General features: G+C 35.3%; 1 protein-coding gene across 1 annotated transcript in view; it reads left to right on the forward strand.

Moving 5' to 3' along the window:
• PPP4R4 (protein phosphatase 4 regulatory subunit 4) overlaps window positions 1-19,446 on the forward strand; it is a 125,240-nt gene that overhangs the window by 39,986 nt on the left and 65,808 nt on the right. Inside the window, exon 3 of the mRNA XM_028496363.2 lies at window positions 4,592-4,694. Within this exon, the coding sequence (XP_028352164.1) occupies window positions 4,592-4,694 (103 nt within the window). The remainder of the gene's footprint in view (window positions 1-4,591; window positions 4,695-19,446) is intronic.

A 19,446-nucleotide genomic window follows, 5' to 3' on the forward strand; every position in this document is an offset into this window, starting at 1 on the left:
TGGCCATTCTGACTGGTGTGAGGTGATACCTCACTGTAGTTTTGATTTGCATTTTTCTAATGATTAGTGATGTTGAGCATTCTTTCATGTTTGTTGGCAATCTGTATATCTTCTTTGGAGAAAAGTCTATTTAGGTCTTCTGCCCATTTTTTGATTTTTTTTTTTTTTTGATATTGAACATTTATTTATTTATTTATTTATGTATTTTTGGCCACGTGGCTTGTGGGATCTTAGTTCCCTGAACGTGAATTGATCCTGCACCCCCTGCAGTGGAAGCGTGAAGTTCTAACCACTGGACTGCTAGGGCAGTCCCTGTTAAGAATTTTTGCATATATATTCATGAGGGATATTGTTGTGTGTGTGTGTTGTGTGTGTATATACACACATATACACGCGTATATGTGCATATATATATGTGTATATATTTGTTTTTACTATGTACATATATATTTTTTACAGTCTTTCCAGGTTTTGTTATCAGTGTAATAATAGCTTCATAAGTGATTTAGGAAGTGTTCTCTTCTGTTTTCTGGAAGAGATTGTGTAGCATGGTGTTAACTCTTTGTTAAATGTTTGGTAGAATTCTTCAGTTAAACTATCTGGGCCTTCAGATTTTTTTCAATTTCCTTAATAATTGTAGGATTATTCAAATGATGTATTTTGTAGTGGGTGAGTTGTGGCAGTTTGTGTTTTTTGAGGAATTGGTCCATTTTGTCTATGTTTTCAATTTTATGTGTGTAGAATTATTCACAGCATTCTCTTATTATCCTTTTGATGTCTGCAGGGGCTATAGTGGTATCTCCTGTTTCAATCCTGATATTGGTAATTTGTGTCTTCTCTCATTTTCAGTTTGTCAGTCTCGCTAAAAATTAGTCAATTTTATTGATCCTTTAAAAGAACCGGGTCTTTGTTTCATTTATTTTTTTCTATTGTTTTCTGTTTTTATTTCATTAATTTCTGCTCTTTATTATCTCCTTCCTCTGCTTGCATTGTGACTAATTTGTTCTTCTAGTTCTCGAGGTGGAAAGTTAAATTATTGATTTGAGATTTTTTTCCTCTTTCCTTTCATAAATGTATGCATTTATTGTTATAAATTTCTCTCTCTGTAATGCTTCAGCTGTGTTCCAGAAAGTTTTATAATTTTGTGTTTCATTTTCACTTAATTCAGTGTATTTTTAAAAATTTTCCTCTTTGACCCATTTATTATGTAGAAGTATTTTATTTCATTTCCAAGAATTTGGAGAGCTTTCTGTTATCTTTTTATTATTGATTGCTAGTTTGATTCCACTGTGGTCAGAGAAAACTCTTTGTATGATTTGTTGAGGACTTTTTTATGGCCCAGGATGTGGTTTTTCATGGTATATGTTCTTTGGACACTTGAGAAGAATGTGTATTCTACTGTTGTTGGATGGAGTATTCTATAAATGTTAATTAGATATTATTGGTTGATGGTGTTGTTGAGTTCTCTATCCTTGATTTTCTGTCTAGTTCCATCCATTGTTGAGAGAGGGGTGTGGAAGTCTCCACCTACCTGCGTATTTGTCTAGATAACTTCTCCTTTTAGTACTGTCAGTTTTTTTTGTTTTTTGTTTTTGCGGTTGTATTTGGTGTATACACATTTAGAACTGCTAGGTCTTCTTGGTCGACTTCCTCTTTTATCATTATATAATGTCCTTGTCTGTCTCTGGTGATTTTCTTTACAATGAGGTCCACTTTATCTGACATTAATATGGTCACAGCTGCTTTCTTTTGATTTGTATTTCTGTGATATATCATTTTCTGTCCTTTACTTTCAACCTGCTGATACTGTTGTATTTGAAATTAGTTTCTTATGGCTGCATTTAGTTGAGTCATATTCTTTAATCCACTCGGCCAGTCCCTGTCTTTTAATTGATGTAGTTAGATTTTTACTTTTAATGTAACTATTGATATTTAGGGTCTTAAATCTGCCATTTAATTTGTTGTTTTCTGCTTCTTTTTTTTCCATGAAATATTTTGTCTTCACATTTATGAGGTATTAGTGATCATATTTTTTTAACTAATTGCAAAGTTAGTGAATAAAAAATTTGGTAAATGAAATTCACTGAATTCATATTAAATATTCCTGACATCAGTTCATGCAGTGAGCTATCCATTCATCTATCCTTTTAAGAGACATTTACTAAACCTCTACTTTGGGCCAGGCATTGTCATATGAAACATTACTTTTTCAGATATTTCTCTTCTCTTTTAGTTCTTTAGTAGTGTATTTGTTTCCTGTGTTGCTGCAGTAAATTATCACCAACTGGATGGCTTAAAACAACAGAAATGTATTCTCTCACAGTTCTGGAAGTCAAAAGTCTGAAATCAGTATCAACTGAGTTGAAATCAAGGTGTCAGCAGGGCTCTAGGGGAGAATCTGTTTGTCTCTTCCAGCTTCTGGTGGTTGTCAGCATTCTCTGGCTTGTGGCAGCATCACTCCAGTCTCTGCTTTGTGGTCAAATTGCCTCCTGTTCTGTCTTTTCCCCTGAATGTCTCTTTTAAGGACACTTGTTATTGGGTTTATAGCCTACTGGGATAATCCATGATGATCTCTTTATCTCAAGATCCTTTTTTTAAAAAAATTTTATTATTTTTTTATACAGCAGGTTCTTATTAGTCATCCATTTTATACATATTAGTGTACACATGTCAATCCCAATCTCCCAATTCATCACTTTTATGGCTGAGTAATATTCCATTGTATATATGTGCCACATCTTTATCCATTCATCTGTGGATGGGCATTTAGGTTGCTTCCATGACCTGGCTATGGTAAATAGCCATGACCTGGCTATGGTAAATAGTGCTGCAATGAACATTGGGGTGCATGTGTCTTTTTGAATTGTGGTTTTCTCTGGGTATATGCCCAGTATCAATTTACATTCCCACCAACAGTGCAAGAGGGTTCCCTTTTCTCCACACCCTCTCCAGCATTTACTGTTTGTAGATATTCTGATGATGTCCATTCTAACAGTGTGAGGTGATACCTCATTCTAGTTTTTTCTTTCTTTTTTTTTTTTTTTGTGGTATGCGGGCCTCTCACTGTTGTGGCCTCTCCCGTTGCGGAGCACAGGCTCCGGTCGCGCAGGCTCAGCGGCCATGGCTCACGGGCCTAGCCGCTCTGTGGCATGTGGGATCTTCCCGAACCGGGGCACGAACCCGTGTCCCCTGCATCGGCAGGCGGACTGTCAACCACTGAGCCACCAGGGAAGCCTCCTCATTCTAGTTTTGATTTACAGTTCTCTTTAAGATCCTTTTTCAAATTAAGATAACATTCACAGTTTCCAGGATTAGGGTGTAGACATATTTTATGGGGGGGCCACGATTCAATCCACTGCAAGGAGTATCTTATATGCAGTTTTAATTTCCCTCTTTTGATCTTCTCCTCACCTTGGCATGGGTCTCCTGTTTTCCTCCCTTCTCTTTTCCTTCTTGATTTTGTCTTTTAAAGTATTCACTTAGAGAGTGATGAGAATAGTGGAATGATTGTGCTGACCTGTATTTCACAGCCTACCATACTGCAGCAGGTAAAAAGCCTTTTTACACAACAGGGCAGCTTCATTTAATCAGAATATGCTGCTTATTAACAGAACTTATAAAACTCTGAAGCAAATAAATATAATACTTTAAAAACTCTTTAAAAAACCATGTTAAGGTCTTATATACATATAATAAATAATTCCATTTGAAGAGTTAAGTAAAAATAATTTTAGTTAAGATAAATAAATATCACGGTATCAGTAATTAACATTTAAATTGGTATCAGTTAAGGATAGGTGGAATTTCCCTCTGAGGTGGTGCCACATTTACTAGCATCTTTTATATATATATATTTCAAGTACTTGCACAACTTATGTTGGTTAGCTTATGTTTTAAAAACAAATAATTTTTTTGCATGGAAGTGGTTTTTTGGAAGAATCAGAACACTTTTTCTGAGGTATTTAGGCCACTAGAGTATCACAGATTATTTTGGTAAAGCCTTAGTGACCTAATGAATGTTCTGTCAAAAAGGTACCATATAAATATACCCTACTGACTTTTAAGAATATAGAATATATCGTTAAGTTTCTGGCGACTCAATCTAGTGCAATAGGTAGTTTCATTGTCCTAGAAGAAAGTTATATGATTCTGCTGTAGTTGATTTTGTTGCTGTCCCTGCTGTTGTTATGTTTATTAATACTTTACCATAATGAAATTTATCATTTATATTTTTATAAAGTATAGCAAACTGGCAGGTCATAGGAAAAAATAAGGTAGAATTTTAAAGTAACTAATAATGGTCTCACAATTTTTAGACTTCAGCAAAATGTGTGTGTAGATAGAGAATCTTGTTTTAGCATAAGCATAATTAATATCTTCATGCATTTGTTATAAGATTGACTTAAAGCCAGAAATTTCAGTTCTGGCTTTATTTGTATATCTAGATGATGTGTTTAAAGTTTAAAACTGTCAGAAGTCTGAGTGTTCGTTATTAAAAAGCAGTTGTTTTCAAGTTAATCCCTGCTTTTTATAATGTAAATTATAATTACAAATTTATAGTTACAAATTTTAAATTTGTGTTTTCTTTAAGTGCTGGTCAAGATATCCAAGGAACAAGCGTGATTGCGAATCTTCCATTTCTGATGCGACAGAACCCTGCTGAGACACTTCGGAGAATCTTGCCAAAAGTCAGAGTAAGTTGCTGTGAAATAAGATTTGAATTCACCATTTTTTCCCAGTAGTACGTTGTCATTGTCAGGAGAAATTTTCAGAGCTTTTGATGGCTGATCTTTTGTACCTAATCCTTGAGGGGGGGACGTATTATGATAAACATTTTGAATTATGTTGAAAATATTTAAGGAAATTAGCTGATGGAAATTGAGAAATCTACATCTTAAACTGTAAAGGTTTCGTTAATCATTTTCTCAGTAGAGACATTATAATGTTTTCAGTAGCTCAAAAAAAATCTTAGTCTTATAAAATCATAGCTATCTTATTTGGTATTCTGTTGACTTAAATATATATTAATAGTATTTCTAGAACATTTATAATATAGTTAATAATATATAACTGATATATATAATATATATAATAATATATAACTGATAGTCCTAATAATCACCGTGGTGCCTGCTAAAGATTGAATTGTGGCCATTGCAGTATTAATTTTATATTTAATTGCTTCCTAAATTCCTTCAGAATTAGTTTTCCTGCCGTAAACAAAATATTTGATCTACTAGAACCTTCTTTTCTCTGACTATTTAATATTTATTCATTATTAATATATAATATTAAATATTTAGTACATTCTATTTATTATTTATTTGTACCATATGCAAAGTGCTGTTCTTTATTAGAACTTGAATGAACAGAACAGATGATGTCTTTGTGTCTTCAGGGAGTTTACAATACTAGTGGGGTCAGGGAGGTTACCTACTAACGGAGATTCTGTTTGCTAATAGTGAATTTTGTAGACTTTGCTTTGGCTTTCTGTTTGGTTTAACTTTTTTATAATTTTTAAATTAATTTATATGTGTTTAAAATACTGTAATTATTAGTGTGTCCTTGGGTTTTTTTTTTAGGCATGTTTCCAGTGATGTAGATCAGGGATATACCACGTTATTTTTATAAGATGTCCACATTTCTATGCAGGCAATATGGATTTTTTTTTTTTAACTGATTACAGTGGTGAATTGAGAAGATGTTTATTTTAGTATCACATGTGATTCAGAAGTGAATGAAGCTTTTTCATGTCTGTTTTTCCCAAATCATTCCATAATTTCATTAGAATTAAGTCTACACAGTCTAGGTTTCATTTCACATTCAACTGAAGTGATATTAACTGACCTAAGCTTGTTAGCATGTCACCTGGGAGTACCAGTTAAATAGTAGTCGAAGGGAACAGGTGGTTAGGTCCTCTTAACTAAGGAGTTATTGTACATAAGCAAATTAAATTTAAAGCTAAAAATATTGAGCACGGTGTACACCTTTGTGTTGAGCAGGCTAAATCCAGACCACAGGCCGCATACTGCAAGTTAAAAGTTTCATAAAGCAAGAGTAAAAGATGAAGGATAGAAAGTAGTGAGCTTTAGGTGGTCTCTAAATTATTTTGAAAAAAATCCTTTGCTAATGAGTTCACAATAAAGTTAACTAAATAATAACTCCTGAGAAATCTTAATTTCATGGGAATGTATAAAGAATAGTATATACTCACATATAGAGCATATTTATACAAAGAATCAAATGTCTCTGCAGAAACTATATAATTGAGTTAGAGAGGGTAAGATTTTATTAAGCTTTTAAAGTTATTAAGTTTAATTCATAATACAGAAGATTAACTGAAGAAAGGGATGTAAAGAAAATGTATACTAATGAATATATACTACAAAAATCTTAGTAGCAGCCATTTATTTATTAGGACTCTCATTTATTTTTGCCCTGTACTAAAAAAGGTAGAAAACAGCCCCAGATTAGATTCTATAGCAGGAAGACATAAAGACTATGGAAAACAATGAAAGAACAAGCATAGGAGAGTATTTAATTGTGTGATTCTGATTTATGTAAAAATGCTGAAGAATTAAGCAAATGGGAAAGACTTCTTTATGGGGGCAATAATAATGACTTTTATAGAGGGTTTAATATAAAATGTAAGCAGCTAAACATTTAAGCAACCCCACATCAAATTCTAAAACCTATGAGCAAATCATTTAAAATCATAGTATTCAGATACTGTTAAGACTTGTTGGTACTCACAGCACCTTCTTTAATTCTGCCTTGCTTCTGTGAGTGGTTGTTTCCAAGTGATAAAAGTATGACAAAAATTGCACATAGCCACTTTATTCACTCTTGCCGTGGCCATAATTTCTTAGCTAATTTTATAAAAAAAGCAATCTTGTGTCTCAAAATGAGCATTTAGTAATAATGGCCTTCTCATTCATTCATAAACACTTACTGAGTACCTCCCGTGTGCCAGGCACTGTTCTAAGCACTGAGAAAACAGAGGTGAACAAAACAGAGAACTTACCCCCAAGGACGTTTCCAGAGGGGGAAACAGACATTAAACAAGTGAGTGAGTGTAAAGAACAGGATAAAGAGAGGCGGGCATTGGGGGAGTTGGGAGAGTGGGAGGATACTGTCTATGCTTTGGGAGGTCAAGGACACATCTTTGAGGAACTGAAAACTGAAGGGATAGGAGGAAACAGCCATTTGAGTAGTCAAGAATGAGTGGTCGAGGCAGAGAGAGCAGGAAGAATTTGGTGGAACTGCAAGAGGTAAGCGTGGTTGGAGTCCAGTGGGTGGGGGTGGGTTGTGAATTGAAGAGAGGACAGTGATGGAGCATATGCAAGTGTTGCTCTCTCTTAGAACAGTGGAGAGCCACTGAAGACTTTAAGCAGGGTGGTGACTTATCCCACGGACATGCTACAATGATCATTTGCTAATTGTGTGGAGGGTGGATTGGAGCAGGAGTTGGGAAGCTGCAGCACGAGGGCAGCTAATTAGGACAATAGAGATTGGTGGATATATCCAAGATGCATTTACTGGGAGAGAATGAACTACATAATGCATCAGATGTGGAAAGCGAGGGATGACTTCCAGATTATTTCTGGCTTGAGCTTCCGTATGGTTCTGCTGGTTTTGAGTGTCTTGGTTGATAATTTATTAAATCAATGGGGAAAAATAGTCTGAATACGCTCTAATGCTAATCTTCAGTGAATGATTTATTTTTAGAGAATTTAAAGACATGAATAATAATTATTTTATGTAAGAAGTTAATCATTGCCCAGATTCTTTTCACATTTATAACAGTAGTATAAGCAGCTTTTAGAACTCCTGCTGTACCTTATCTTTACCTTAAAGAACATCAGATAAAGTGATGGAGATATTTCTGGGCTTATGTATTATAAAAATTCACCAAACAAAATGTTTTTGATTCTGTTTTTGTGTGTGTTTTTTTTTTCATTTGCATTTTATCTTTACAATAATGAATTAACTGAAAAATGGTTTAAAAAATAGGTTGCTATTTTCACTGTTTTAGAGATGAAGGAATTTAAGGTTAAAAATAAAGTGGCAGGGCTTCCCTGGTGGCGCAGTGGTTGAGAGTCTGCCTGCCGATGCAGGGGACACGGGTTCAACGTGCCCCGATCCGGGAAGATCCCACACGCCGCGGAGCAGCTGGGCCTGTGAGCCATGGCCGCTGAGCCTGCGCGTCCGGAGCCTGTGCTCCTCAACGGGAGAGGCCACAACAGTGAGAGGCCCACGTACCGCAAAAAAAAAGAATAATAATAGAAAAAATAAAGTGGCAGAAAGAGAGGCAGGATTAGAACTGAGCTAACCCACAGTATTTCTTCAGTTTACCTTCTAAGTTATATCCAAAGTGGATGATGAAGGATAGTGCAGTTAGATCACTCATCTTAAGGTTAATTTAAATAAGAATCCAGAAAGGTAATATTTTGACCTCCAATTTAAATTCTCTATCTAATTCTAGATATGAGACACTTCTGAATATACAGTTGACCCTTGAACAGCACGGGTTTGAACTGCTTGGGCCATCTATGCTTGGACTTTTTCAGTACATACGTACCATTGTACTACACGATCAGAAGTTGGTTGAATCTGTGGTTACGGAACCTGGGATACAGAGGGAGGGCCAACTGTAAAGTTATATGTGGATTTCCCACTGCGTGGAGGGTTGACGCCCCTAAACTGCATTGTTCAAGGAACAACTGTAGTAGTTATATCTATTTTATATGATTTAATCCTAGGGTATCTTTTGAAAAAGAAAACAGGTTTTTTCTGTGGTCTTTATTGATTAAGTTTGAATTCTTTCCACAATATATTAAGTTGAATTAATATTGGATGTTAGATTTGACTTGAACTTCTGGTTGTCTAGAACTGAAAGAATTTGTTTTGTCAGGATAAATTTCTAAAATACTGTGGTCCTTTATAAAATGTAAAATAGTAATGATATAATTAACCATGTAATATCAGTGACTCCTTTATAAATGAAGTGCAAAAAAAAAGTCTCTACCTGTCGAGTTATTAAACCCTGTTATTGTTTTTTCACTTATTTTGGGAACCAGAATAAGGCGTAAAATTGTCTGTTAAAAAATGTGCAATGTCCGGAAGAGATAAAAATAACTGTAGGTCATTTATTGAGGTCTTACGATGTGTCAGACACTGTACTCTGTCAAACATTTTACACATTTTTATCTCTTTGAATGCTCGTGGCAGTTCTGTAAGGGTCACTTGATTGAGGAAGAAGCAACTTAGGTGAGTAACTTGCCCAAAGTCACGGTGCTAGCAAGTGGTATAATTAGGTTTGAATAGGGAGTCTGACTCCTGGGTCCTCTCTCTTAACTGCTATACAACCTCTTCATTAGCTCATCGTGACTGCAACAAATATGTAATATATAATTTTAGTTCCTCAGCCTGGGTCATCTCTCGTGTGGTTATTGCAAGAGGCCTCCTTACTGGACCTGTTGCTTCCCCTTTGCTCCCTGGAGCCCATTCAGCCAGAGAGATCCTTCATTTATGTATTTATTTACGATCAATTTACACATTACTTTGATGAATAAAATTGTATATATTTAAAGTGCACAGTGTGATGATTTAATATATGTATACATCGTGAAATGCTTACCCCAATCAAATTAATTAATACCTCCATCATCTCACATAGTTAATTTTTTTCTTCAGTGAGATCTCTTAAAGATCTTTCAGAGAGATCAGTCATATCTTTTCTTCTTGAATGAAAACTACTAAAGTGGTGTGGAAGGCAGAACAGTGGCCTCCTAAAGATATCAGGTCCTAATCCCTGGAACCTGTAAATGTTACCTTATTTAGAAAAAGAGGTTTTGTAGATGTGGTTAAGGATCTTGAGACAGGGAGATTATCCTGGATTATCTGGGTGGGCCCTAAATGCCATCAGATGTATCCCTATAAGAGGAAAGCCGAGGGAGATTTGACCCAGACATGGAGGAGAAGGCAGTGTGAAGACAGAGGCAGAGATTGCAGTGATGAGGCCACCAGCCAAGGAATGCCAGCAACTACCAGAAGCTGGAAGAGGCAAGTAACTGATTCTCCCTAGTGCCTCTGGAGGGAGTGTGTCCTTGCCAGCACTTTGATTTTGGCTGAGTGATACTGATTTAGGACTAATGGCCTCCAGAACTGTGAGAGAATACATTTCTTTTGTTCTAAGCCACTCAGTTTGTGCTAATTTATTATACCAACCACAGGAAAGTAATACAAGTAACTTCCCATTTCAGATAGAGTAAAACTCCTTACCATGCCCTAAAATGACCCTGACTAGCTTTCTGACCTCATCACCTACCCTTCTTTTCTCTTTCTTCCATAAGGGCAGAAGCCTTGTCAGTCTGATTTATCACTGTATCCCCAGAATCTAGAACAGTGCTTGGCAAAAGTAGGCACTCAAAAATAATTTTAAAGTGAACATTGATTGAGCTTGATATTCTGAGACAATAAGTGTCTACCTGAAAGACCAGTGACCCTTGATCCACTAATGGCATTTTTGGATGAGAAGTAAAAACAGGATATCAGTGGAGTGATATAATGCTGACTTACGTTTCTAGAGAGACCTTTTTTGGGGGAGGAGTGGGAGAAAGATATATAATAGGGAAAGGATAAAAGAGACATAATTCATCAATATGATACTTAATCATTTGAGATCAGTAGATGTGGTCTATGAATCTTTTGATTCTGAAAAGATTCATTAGTTCTACTTTTATTATATTATAAGTTTTCCCCATTGTGATTATTTGAGCATTTTATATCTACTGAATAGAGGTAGACCTTTAAAAGTTTATTTTTAAGTTTTTATAGGTAGCCTTTACTATGTAAATAAATATATTTGTTACTAAAAGCTTTACTTACTTTTTAAGGTCTATTTCAAGTGGCACAGATATGTGGATAACCAATAATAATAATGTGAGAAACCCTTCCTTTGGGCCAGGCCCTGTGCTCAGTGCTTTAGACACATCCTTTTAAACCTCTTATAACAACTCCACACCACGTATTTATTCTCATTTGACAGTTGAGAAAATCTAGGCTTAAAAAATTCAGTGTTTGACTATGATATTTTGTTGAAGCATACAATTATATAATTTAATCTTACAGTACACCAAGAAAAAAAGAAATAGTCTTAACTAAAAGAATTAAAGAGCACAAACAGATGATACAAATTGCTTTTTCCTTTGGTTTGCAGTTCAAAAATAAAAGTACCTGTCTTCCTCACTCTAGGTGATGTTTTCTGAGATAAGTTAAAAGTTAAGTTCTGAAAAAAGCACAAGGATTTTGTAAAGGCAACACAGTTATACATAATAAGCAGAACATGATGTTCCAGAACATGATGTTCCATACTCCCTACAGGTCATAAAAAGCCCGCAGTAGAGTAGGACTCTACTGACAGGCTTAGCACTGAAGGACACTCTGATATGAAGTAAGGTGAAGAAGAAAGTGAAGTTATTCCTATAATGTCAGACTGATGGAGAAAAATTATCAGGGTCAGAATTGACCTTATGAGGAGTTTTTGTGGGATAGGAAGCATAAAATTGTGTAACTTATTCTTCCAGTTCACTAAGAAAAAAAGAAGTAGTATTAACCAAAGGAATTAGAGAGCATGGACAGATGGTATAAAATGACTCTTTCTTCTTTGGTTTACAGCTCAAAAATAAAAATACATTGATCCCAATGCATTTTGAAAATAATGTCTGTGTTATATCTTTTTATGTATATCCATTTGTGTTTAAGGACAAAATAGAGTAACATCATTAATTATTAGACAATAATAGTAAATTCAGTGGAAACACTGGCTGCAATATAGTTTTTTCTGGGCATTTATAAAAAGTTACATAAGCTAATATTCTTAATAGATCTAAAAATATTCCCTTTCAGTAAGCTAAATTCTAGTGGAGACCAGTGTTCTCACATATGCTTCTTAGTCATTCAGTCATTTGTTATTTTTATCCTGCCTAAGATAAAAATGAGCTGGAACTTCTGAATTTCTTAATTAGAAAATCTTTTATTTCTGTGATGACGGGACCACTGTTATCACAGAAATACTTGAATGTTGTTTCTGACTTTAGGCATTTGGGTGATACAAAGGATAATTTATGGATATTTTAATTTACAATCCTTGCAAGACTCTAAAACAAAGAAGATATTCACATACTCCACTGTAATAAAGGTCTGAAATGTTTGATTTAAAACTGTATGGATTAACTAGCCTTTTGGCAGTGTGGTGAAGTGGATAGCCTAGAATATGTTCCCAAATCAGAACATCTAGAAACTCTAGATAAAGTACAACAAGCATTCTTTTAAATATATGGTTAAGCTTATAAGAGAGTAAAGAATATTCAGGGCTCAGAAGCAAAATAATCAGTTCCACTTCTACTTAGGATATAGATGTGTGCAAGAAAACATCACTCCCATTCTAACAACAATGGCTTGTTCACAAAATTCACATCATCGTAACTTTTCTTGAGCCCGTCAGAAGTGGTCACAAAGCAATCAAGTGAACTGTATTCAGAAGAGCTCTCTGAGGAAAGATGGGACATAGAGACACTGACTTTTGACAAGAGTGTAAGAGGAAGACGTGGCCACCCCAAAGAATTGTTAGAAAAAATCAGCTAAAATTTTGACAAGTTTTTAAAGATTGATCTGTGGGCTCGCATGTCGTTTTGGAATAACTCAGAGCTGCAGACACAAGGGAACTTTGCACTCACCTGTGAGCTCTTTTCCCCAGACCTGCTTGCCTTGGCCGGGGTAGGAGACTGGAGAGGACCTCCTCTGGTGATGCAGGTATGGTGATGATTGCTGCTGGGGAACAGGAGACACAGCACTGCCCACTTCCTCACAGTGACATACACGGACATACAGGGAATTTCAGCAGCGGGTTGGGCACTATAAAAGAATCAAATGAAAATCCTAGAAATTAAAAAAGGATGATATCAGAGATGAAGTGTTTCTCCAACAGGGCCAACTGGGGAAAGAATCAGTGAACTTGAAGGTAGAAGTTATCTAAACTGAAACACAAAGATAAAAAAGAGTGAAAAAATACAAGAGAGCATTCAGTAGCCTTGAGACAGTATAAAGTTATATAATATACCTGCAATCAAAGTCTCAGAATGAGAGAAGAGAGAACTATTTGAAGAAATAATGGCCAAGACTTTTTTGAGATTAATCAATGACAACAAGCCAAAGACCCAAGAAGCTCAGAGGACCCCAAGCAAGGTAAATACACACACACCGTCCTCCTAGGCACATCGTGATCAAACTGCTAAAAATGAAAAATAAGCGACAGCCTTGGAAACAGCCAGAGACAAAAGAAACGTTAAATATAGAGGAACAAATGTGAGAATTAAGCAGCCTTACGGTCGGAAAATACGCAGGCCAGGGAGCAGTGGAATGTTGTATTAAAAGTACTGCAAGCAAAAGCAACAACAACAGCAAAAAAGGTCAACAAGAAATCTGTACCCAGTGAAAATATCTTTCAAGGATGGAGGCAAAAAACTATTTTGTTTTTAGACAAACAAATCGAAAGAATTCATTGTACTAGACTTACACTACAAGAAATGGTGAGGGAGGTTCTTTAAGGCAGACATAATATAATACCAGATGGAAATTGGATTTACATGAAGAAATGCAGAGCTCCAGACGTGATAAAAATTAGGGTAAATGTAAATGAAATAATAACAGTTCTACACAGATTCTTCCAGAAAATAGAGGATAAAGTAAGAACTTCACCAGCGATTCTAGGAGGCCAGCATTATCCTGATACCCAAATAAGACATAGACATTACAAAAAAAACTATAGATGCTTATCCCCTATGAACTTAGATGCAAACATCTTTTGAAAAACAGCAGATCAAATTCAGCAATATAAAAGGGCTAATACATCATGACCAATCAGGGTTTATCACAGTAACTTAGGGTTGGTTTAAAATTCAAAATCTAATCAATATAAGTCATCATATCAACAAACTAAAACAAAACAAAAACCAAAATGCCACCATCTGATCATCTCAGTAGATTTAGGAAAAGCATTTGACAAAACCCAACATCATTCCTGGAGGAAAAAACCCCAAACTTCATCATACTAGGAATAGATAGGAACTTCCTCTGTGAAAAACCTGCAGGTAACATCGTACTTAAAGGTGAAAGACTGAATGTTTTCCCCTAGTATCAGGAACAAGCCAAGAGTGTACACTCCTTACTGCATTTGTTCAACACTGTGCTAGGTATTGTAACCAGTGCAGAAAGGCAACAGAAAGAAGTGAAAGGTATCCACATTTCGGAGAAAGAAATAAGGCTGCCTTTTCCTGTCAGATGACATTATCATCTATGTAGCAATCTACAAAAGAAAAATATTTAGAACTACTGAGTATGGAAAGGTTGCAGGATACAAGATAAATGTACGAATAAATTGTATTTCTACACACTAGCAATAAGCAATTGGAAATTGAAGTTTTTCTTAAACGATTAAAGTATGTAATACTTAGGGATAAATCTGATAAGTGTGTTAAGACCTGTATACTGAAAACTATAGAACATTGCTGAGAGAAATAATAAAAGAACTAAGTGAATGGAGATACACCACGTTCATGGATCAGAAGATTCAATAATATTATGTCAGTTCTTCTCAGATAAATCTATATATTTAATGCAAAATAATAATTCCAGCAGGTTAGGGTTCTTTTTCTGTTGTAGAAAGTAAGTGAATTCTAAAATTCACTTCATATGAAAATGCAAAGGACTTAGAATAGCCAAAACAATTTTGAAAAAGAGAAAGTTGGAAGACTTTTATTACCTGATTTTGAGACATAATATACAGCATAGCAATTAAGACTATGAATACTGGTATAAAGACAAATCAATGGGACATACAGAGAGATTTTTAAAAAGCGCATAGATATGTTCCCAGTTGATTTTAACACAGGTACAAAGGCAATTCATTGCAGAGAGGATAGTCCTTTCAACAAATAGTGCTGGGTCAGTTGAGAAAAAAGTCTATACTTTGTACCATATACAGAAGTTAACCCCAAATATATCATAAACCTGAGTGTTAAAAACTAAAATCGTAAAAACTTCTAGAAGAAAACATAAGACTAAATCTTTGTGACCTTGGGTTACACAAAGATTTCTTTATATATATGACACTAAAAGTATAATCCATAGAAGAAAAATTTGATTTCATGAAAGTGTAAAGCTTTTGCTCTTCAGAAAGCAGTTAAGAGAATGAAAAATAAGTCACGGAATGGGAGAAAATATAAATCACATACGTGATGAAGCATATGTGTTCAGAATACACAAAGAACTCTCAAGACTCAGTAATAAAACAACCCAATTTAAAAAAAGGCAAGAAATTTAAACTGATACTTCACCAAAGATTTGTGGATAGCCAATAAACGAAAGATGTTCAGTATCATTAGTCATTAGATAAATGCAAATAAATTTATACACCTGTTAGAATATATATACTAAAAAAACCCTGATAATACTAAGTATAGGCAAGAATGTGGAGCAACTCAAACTCTCATACACTGTTAGTGGAAATGTATCAATAAAATTGTACAACCACTTAGGGAAACAGTTTGGCAGTTTCTCAGAAGTTTAAACATACACCTATTGAATCACTCAACCAGTTCACTTCTAAGGATTCAGAGAAATTAAAGCAAGTGTTGGGGCTTCCCTGGTGGCGTAGTGGTTGAGAATCCGCCTGCCGATGCAGGGGACACGGGTTCGTGCCCCGGTCCGGGAAGATCCCACATGCCGCAGAGCGGCTGGGCCCGTGAGCCATGGCCTCTGAGTCTGGGCGTCCGGAGCCTGTGCTCCGCAACAGGAGAGGCCACAACAGTGAGAGGCCCGCGTACCGCAAAAAAAAAAAAAAAAAAAAAGCAAGTGTTTATATAAAGACTTGTATATAATTGTAATAATAATTACAATTGTAATTATTGCAGTAATATCATTGCAACTCTATTTATAATAGCCTAAACGAAAAATAATCCACATGGCCATCAACAGGTGAATGGATAAACAAATTGTGGTATATCCATATAATATACCACAAACTAATGTTTATGTATTCTGAATCCAAGTTCTTTGTTGGTTATGTATTGAAATATCTTCTTCCACTCTGTGGTTTATCCTAATGTTTTAGATTAATTTTGTAAACAACATGTTTGGGTTTTACTTTTTATCCAATCTGACTCTGTTTTAATTAGAACATTTCATCCATTTACTTTTAATTGCATATATTATCTTACTATTTATTTGTTTTTTCTGTTTGGTGTTCTTTTTTTGTCAATTATTTCCTTTTTTTGAATTAATGAAGTGGTTTTATTACTTTACTTTCCACCCCCCTCCCATTAGCTTGGAACTCTCATTTACTTTTACGGGCCCAGCCGCTCCGCGGCACGTGGGATCCTCCCAGACCGGGGCGCGAACCCGGTTCCCCTGCATCGGCAGGCGGACGTGCAACCGCTGCGCCACCAGGGAAGCCCCATCCATTTACTTTTAATTGCATATATTATCTTACTATTTATTTGTTTTTTCTGTTTGGTGTTCTTTTTTTGTCAATTATTTCCTTTTTTTGAATTAATGAAGTGGTTTTATTACTTTACTTTCCACCCCCTCCCATTAGCTTGGAACTCTCATTTACTTTTCCTTTGTTAGTGACCTCAGGGACTATAACAAGACACATTACCGAAGTTTAATGTTCATTGGTATTTTTACCTTCTTTCTGATAATATAAGAGCTCTTATTTATGTGTTATTGTTGTCAGATATTTTAATTATTTATGTATTTCAAGACTCACAGTTATTACTGTTTTATATAATCAATATTTATTTAGATTTACCCACATATTTGTCATTTTTTGTTGCCTGTAGTGTTTCCATTTGGAATCATTTTTCTTCTGCCTGAAGAAAAATACCCCTTAGTATTTCCTTTAGTACAAATCTGCTAGTGACAAATTCTGTTTTTGTTTTTTGGCCTGAAAATGTATTTCACATTCAGTTTTTTAAATTAATTTTTTATTGTAATGCAGTTGATTTACAATGTTGTGTTAGTTTCTGCTATACAGCAAAGTGAGTCAGTTATACATATACATATATCCACTCTTTTTTAGATTCTGTTCCCATATAGGTCAATACAGAATATTCAATAGATTTCCATGTGCTATACTGTAGGTTCTTATTACTTACCTATTTTGTATATAGTAGTGTGTATATTTCAATCCCAATTTATCCCTTTCCCCGTTGGTAACCATAAATTTGTTTTCTACATCTATGACTCAATTTCTGTTTTGTAAATGGGTTCATTTGTACCATTTTTCTAGATTCCACATATAAGCAATATCATATGATACTTGCCTTTCTCTTTCTGACTTACTTCACTCAGTGTGACAATCTCTAGGTCCATGCATGTCACTGCAAATGGCATTATTTTGTTCTTTTTATGGCTGAGTAATATTCCATTGTATATGTGTACCACATCTTCTTTATCCATTCCTCTGTCGATGGGCATTTATGTTGTTTCCATGACCTGGCCATTGTAAATAGTGCTGCAATGAACATTGGGGTGCATGTATCCTTTCAAATTATGGTTTTCTCCAGATATATGCCCATGAGTGGGATTGCTGGATCATGTGGTAGCTCTATTTTTAGTTTTTTAAGGAATCTCCATACTGTTCTCCATAGTGGCTGTACCGATTTAACTTCCCACCAACGGTGTAGGAGGGTTCCCTTTTCTCCACACCCTCTCCAGCATTTATTGTTTATAGATTTTTTGATGATGGCCATTCTGACTGGTGTGAGGTGATACCTCATTGTAGTTTTGATTTGCATTTCTCTAATAATTAGTGATGTTGAGACTCTCTTCTTGTGCCTCTTAACCATCTGTATGTCTTCTTTGGGGAAATGTCTATTTAGATCTTCCACTCATTTTTTGATTGGGCTGTTTGTAAATAGATGTTTTATGAACAGGATTTTGCCCTATCTATATGGAGGTTTCTTTCTAGCATATGTATGGCTTCTTGAATCTGTGGCTTACTTTGTCAGTTTTGGAAAATTCTCAGACATTATCTTTTAAAATAATGCTCTGCTTAATTTTTTCTCTCCTTTGAGGACTCCAATTTCACATATATTTGACCTTTTCATAGTATCTTCTATGTCCTTTATCTTCTTTTCCATCCTTTTCTCTTTGTGATTCATTCTGAGTGTTATCTTGGCCCATGTTTCAGTTCACTAATTCATCTGTGTCTAGGCTGCTTTTGATTATTGTATTTTTCTGGTCTGGAATTTCTGTTTAGCTCTTGAAAAAATCTGCCATATCCTTTTTAAAAAGTATCTTTGATTTTTCTGTCAAAATTCGCAATTGTATCTTTTATTCTTTTGAACCAGGTATGTATCAGATAGCACCAATACCTGGGGCTCCTTTTGGAACTTTTCTATTTCCTGTTACGTTTGCTGGTTCTCATTCATATTATCTCTTTGTGTGCCTGGATATTATTGATTGTGTGCTTGATTTTGTCTTTGACAAATTATTCATAGAAGTAGTTTGAGACCTAGGGTAATATCTTCCTCTAGAAAGGAATATGTTTTCTTCTGACAGCCACTTAACTGCACTAGCAATAAAGTCTCACTTAATCCAGTTTCATGCGTCAGATGACTTGAAACTGGGTTAGTCTCTCTGCAAAGGCTGGGCTACTTTATTTATTTTTTTTAATTTTTAAATTTTATTTTTTTATACAGTAGGTTCTTAGTAGTTATTCATTTTATACATATTAGCGTATATATGTCAATCCCCATCTCCCAATTCATCACATCACCACCCCCCCTCCATTCCACTTTCCCCCCTTGGTGTCCATACATTTGTTCTCTACATCTGTGTCTCTGTTTCTGCCCTGTAAACTGGTTCATCTGTACCATTTTTCTAGGTTCCACATATATGCGTTAATATACGATATTTGTTTTTCTCTTTCTGACTTACTTCACTCTGTAAGACAGTCTCTAGATCCATCCACGTCTCTACAAATGACCCAGTCTTGTTCCTTTATATGGCTGAGTAATATTCCATTGTATGTATGTACCACATCTTTATCCATTCATCTGTCGATGGGCATTTAGGTTGCTTCCGTGATCTGGCTATTGTAAATAGTGCTGCAGTGATCATTGGGATGCATGTGTCTTTTTGAATTATGGTTTTCTCTGGGTATATGCCCAGTACTGGGATTGCTGGGTCATATGGTAATTCTATTTTTAGTTTTTTAAGGAACTTCCATACTGTTCTCCATAGTGGCTGTATCAGTTTACATTCCCACCAACAGTGCAAGAGAGTTCCCTTTTATCCACACCCTCTCCAGCATTTGTTGTTTGTAGATTTTCTGATGATGCCCATTCTAACTGGTGTGAGGTGATACCTCATTGTAGT

This window comes from Physeter macrocephalus, chromosome 11, assembly GCF_002837175.3.
Source record: "Physeter macrocephalus isolate SW-GA chromosome 11, ASM283717v5, whole genome shotgun sequence".
Classification (NCBI taxonomy): Eukaryota; Metazoa; Chordata; class Mammalia; order Artiodactyla; family Physeteridae; genus Physeter; species Physeter macrocephalus.